The 5,000-nt window shown below is 35.5% G+C and overlaps 1 protein-coding gene across 1 annotated transcript in view; it reads right to left on the bottom strand.

The window, feature by feature from the left end:
* zzef1 (zinc finger, ZZ-type with EF hand domain 1) overlaps positions 1–5,000 on the bottom strand; it is a 71,019-nt gene that overhangs the window by 43,878 nt on the left and 22,141 nt on the right. Inside the window, exons 19-22 of the mRNA XM_030153190.1 lie at positions 4,894–5,000; positions 3,599–3,720; positions 3,302–3,424; positions 1,358–1,527 (exon numbers count right to left, since the gene is read on the bottom strand). The exon at positions 4,894–5,000 is cut by the window's right edge and continues 59 nt beyond it. Of these exons, the coding sequence (XP_030009050.1) occupies positions 1,358–1,527; positions 3,302–3,424; positions 3,599–3,720; positions 4,894–5,000 (522 nt within the window). The remainder of the gene's footprint in view (positions 1–1,357; positions 1,528–3,301; positions 3,425–3,598; positions 3,721–4,893) is intronic.

The raw sequence follows: 5,000 nt of genomic DNA on the forward strand, positions 1-5,000 counted from the left end.
ATGGAAGACAGACAGTGATTACACTTCACATCAGGGATCAAAAAGGTTTAATTTTATTTAGTTTAATTTTATTTTTTTCTCTTTTCTCTTTTGTTTATTTATCAACCTTTTATGGATCATTACTGATATTTTCTTTTGATTGATTTTGTTTTGATTTCACTGTCTACATGTTCAAAATAAAGATTAGAAAAAAAAAAAAAAAAAGACCAGTGTCCCTGTCTGTCAGCGTCTGTTCCATGTGGATCAGAACCAGTACAATGTGTGAGGTTGTCAGGTTCTGTTCTTTGTTCCAGTCCTGGTTCTGTTCTATGTTCCAGTCCTGGTTCTGTTCTGTGTTCCAGTCCTGGTTCTGTTCTATGTTCCAGTTCTGTGGTCTGGATGCACATCAATCTAACTATAGACGTGGGCGGGACTTTCACTGGAGGAGAACTCAACTCATCCAATCACAGTCCATATCTGACTTCTATCAGTGATCAATAGGAACTAGACTGATATCTGGAACAATTTACATGTTCTAAACCATCAACATATGGACCAGGAGAAGGAACGGAACAGTTAGAAGACTGGTAGTTGACTGGTAGTTTCAGAGAAGATTGGTGAAATGTAGACATTGGTGACCTTGAGTCAGACCCTTCAAGGTCAGTTAAGGTCAACGGTCATGGACCCAAATAAAAATCCAACTCACCAGTAACTATATTGATATCTGTAACCATGTCCCTGTTGTAAGTCATCAAAATATGGACCATTAGAAGTGAAAGCACATTTTTAATACTTAAAAAAATCCCTCAAAAAATATTTTAAAAACGTGGTTCCAGGCACAACAAGCTCCTCCCCTCACACGTATTGCATCTTATTTTGGCATCGATCCAGCTGATGTCATCATGTCTATGTGTGTGCTGATGTCATATCAATTGCCTCTATATATGTGACAAGTTTGAAGGAAAGTGAAACAAAATTTATGTTTTATAGACATTATAAGTAAGTGGGAGAAAAAAAAGATTTGAAAAATTCATAAAAATTTTTTAACTATGATCTACTTTTCCCAAAATATAATCAGATCTATTCTGGGTCAGAGGTAATCTATAAACCTAATTAGGTATGAATTCAACCAATAGTTTTGCTGCTAAAGTGTAAACAAACAAACAAACCGAACCGAAAACAGCACCCCTTGCCTCCCCTTTGGTAAAACTCTAAATTTGTCAAAACTGTGAACAACCTCCGACCAGCAGGTTTGTCAGAGAAGATGTTTGAAGAAATTCTGACAAAGACACCGACAGTAGCTGATGACCTATGGGATGGTGAGATGATAATAATAAAAAACAGAAGGTATGAATATGAATATTAGACAAATGCTGACCTTTTCTCTGTCTCACAGCGTTCGTCAAACTCCACCTCGAAGGACGTGGCCCCCGGGCAGGCGAAGATGGACGTCTCATGGCGGCTGTTCTCGTAGTTGTGAGGCGACTCCATGTTCCAGGTCCGCAGAACCACGGGCTGCTGGGCCTGGCTCCAGCTCTCCTGATCCACCTGGACCAAAGACCAGCATGTTAACGCAAGGTGGAACTAACCCACGGAGCTGGGTTTGTTCAGCCGCTCATGGATGAAAACACCAATTAGAAAACACAGGATCTGACACTAAAGGACTGGAGGACAGGGCTGTCTGAACAGGATTAAGGGCCCCGGGCAAAGCAGCCCAGAGGGGCCCCGACCACAACTACTCACAGGAAAAAAAATGGAAATGGGCAATAAAACCAAAGATATATTTATTTTATTTTATAGCTTAGTTTATGGTTGTTTTCATATAAACAATTTAACAGATCATTTAGATTAGGTAAATTAAATTTATGTAAGTTACTAAATTTAATTCAAATATTATGTTTACGTTAAAATTACAGATTGTTTGAAAAACTCTAGTACAAAATTTAAAAAAAAAGTGTAAAAAAATGACTAAAATGTTTTTGTACAAAATAAAAAAAATTGTAAGAAATTTTTTTTTAAAATACCGAAAACATTTTGTACAAACAGAAAAAAAATTTGAAAAAAATGAATGACATTTTTTTTTGTACAAAATGAAAAAATCTGTGACAAACGATTGAAATTTTTTGTGCAAAATTTAAAAAAAAACATCTGTCGAAAATGATTGAAAAAAATTTAGAACAAATATAAAAATCTCTAAAAGAAGGAATGAAACATTTAAGCACAAAATTTAAAAAATCTTTAAAAAAAAATGATTGAGAAAGTTGTACAAAATAAAACAATCTGCAAAAAACAATTGAAAAATTTTGTGCAAAAATTTAAAAAAAACTCTAAAATGATGAAAAATATCAGTAAAAAACAGTAAAATCTATATAAAATGATTGACAAATTCTAGGACAAAATAAGATCTGACTTTATCCCCCTGTGGGGAAATTTCAGTTACATACTATTAATATTATTATTATGATTGTGTCAATTTTTATTTGATTCTACTTTAGTTCTATTCTTATTTTACTTTTTGATAAATTTTATATTCTTTTTTACTTACCTTATTTTTGGTTTATGTAATGTTATATTCCCTCTATATTTATTTTCTGAAGTAGTGTTTTGTTTTGTTTTTATTAAGATTGTTGCATTGACTGAAGTAGAGCTCATAATTTCATTGAGGACACAATGACATTAAAGTTTATTCTATTCTACTGTGCCCTGTTGTACTGTAGTCTATTGTATTCTATTGTCTTGTATTGTACTCTAATGTACTCTACTGTATTCTATTGTACTGTACTGTAGTCTATTGTACTCTGTTGTATTGTACTCTAATGTACTCTACTGTACTCTATTGTACCGTACTCTATTGTACCGTATTCTATTGTATTGTACTGCACTCTATTGTACTCTATTGTACTGTACTCTGTTGTGCTCTATTGTACTGTACTCTATTGTACTCTATTGTATCATACTCTATTGTATTGTACTCTATTGTACTCTCTTGTATTGTACTCTATTGCATGCTATTGTACTGTACTCAATTGTATTGCATTGTATTCTATTGTATTGTATTATACTCTATTGTACTGTCCTCTATTGTACTCTATTGTATTCTATTGTACTGTACTGTATTCTACTGTATTGTCATTGAGGTGTTCTATTTGACCCCTGGTCAGATCAGATTTGCTCTGATCCGTCCCCAACCCAGGTCTGGTCTGCAGTGACACTTGGTTCAACAGGAGGACAACCCCGCCCCCGTCCTCTCTCCCTCCCTCCCTCCCTCCCTCCCTCCCTCCCGTCCATCCGTCCGTCCGTCCATCAGACAGACTGTACTGACCTTAGAGAAGATGTCCCCGGTGTCAGTAGACAGACTTCTGAGGAGCTCCACCAATGAGGAGAAGCTGTTGAGGAGGATGCTGTGGGGGATGTCCAAGGAACAAAGCTCCAGGAGGAACACCATCTGTCAGGGACACACAGGACCTTAGAACCTGCTCAGGTCCACTTTACAACCTGCTCAGGTCCACCTTAGAACCTGCTCAGGTCCACTTTAGAACCTGCTCAGGCCCACTTTAGAACCTGCTCAGGTCCATTCTGCACCTGGACGTCTGCGTCTCACAGAGGACATGTGTCTCACCAATTGTCTGAAGACGGTGGCCAGGATGGAGCTGCCCAGTTTGTCTGTGATCTCAGCGCCGGTGTACCGGTCCAGAAGAGAACCCAGGACGGCCTGGACCCGGGCCAGGAACTGGTCCACATCTGCACAGACAGTTTATCAGGAGGACAGTCCATGTTTGTCCACCTGGACACTCATTCTACAGCCTTTAGACTAAACCAGGGATGTCCAACTCATTTTACTACAGGAGTCACAGACCAGTAAAATAAGAACCTAAACAATAATCCAAATGTTTGTCTTTGTTTTAGTCTCAAAGGTTAATATTATATTATAAAAAAGGAATAATCTGAAATATCTTTTAAAAAAAATGCAATTTCAACAATATTATGTCTCATTTTATTTTTAAGACAGTGGATCAACAAATCCAGAAAACATTTAGTAAAGAGGCATTAATTATACTGTTAAAATTGCACTTATTTTTTTTTCATTTTTTACATTTCAGGTTGTTCATATTTGTTCATCTTATTCAAACCTCATGGAATCATTTCAATAATGTGCAAAAACCCTGTATAATGTTAATTACGTGCAATAAATCATGCAATAATCTCTGTTCTTGCAATAACAGTACGATATTTATTCAATATTTATCCAAAAATAAATGCACTATTTTTAATAGATATTTTATAGACTTGAGTTCATAGACATACATACTGTTATATATTGTTAATATTGTGTCTCTTCATATTTTATGCCTATTTTTATTTTACTTTTAGTTCTGTTCTTATTTTACCTTTTGTAAAATTTGATATTCCATTTTCTTACTTTATTTTATTTTTAGTTTTTGTAATTTTATATTCCTTCTATTCTTATCTTCTTATTTTTATTTTTTATAAATGATTTAGGAACTGGAGGTTTTTTTTTTCCCTTTCATTTCAAATAATATTCAATTTTAATATCAAGAAAAGCTGTTTGTTTCATTCAGCAATGTTGATTGTTGCAATATTGGGACTTTGATGCTGCTGCACTGGAGGAGTGCTAATAAGTTCTATTCTATTCTATTCTATTGTATTCTGACAGGATAGTGCGCAATTTTAAACATTTTGTTAATATAATTTTAGCTTTTTCACATTAAACAAATTAGAATTATACAAATTTAAGCTAAAATTAAACAGATTTCAGATAACATTAAACAGATTTAAGATAAAATGAAACAGAACACTTGGAGAGGAATTCATCCCTCGGACCGAATTGGAACCTTTGGCGGTACTAACTACTAGACTATACCCTCAGTAAAGGCTGGATGTGTGTGATCTTACATTTGAGGAGGATGTCTCTGGCCAGGTCCATGGTGGTGGAGGTGGAGGCCACGCCTTTGAGCTGCAGGTAACACCAGGACAGCATACTGCCCTGCAGAGCCCAGAAC

This window comes from Sphaeramia orbicularis, chromosome 14 (assembly GCF_902148855.1).
Source record: "Sphaeramia orbicularis chromosome 14, fSphaOr1.1, whole genome shotgun sequence".
NCBI lineage: Eukaryota > Metazoa > Chordata > Actinopteri > Kurtiformes > Apogonidae > Sphaeramia > Sphaeramia orbicularis.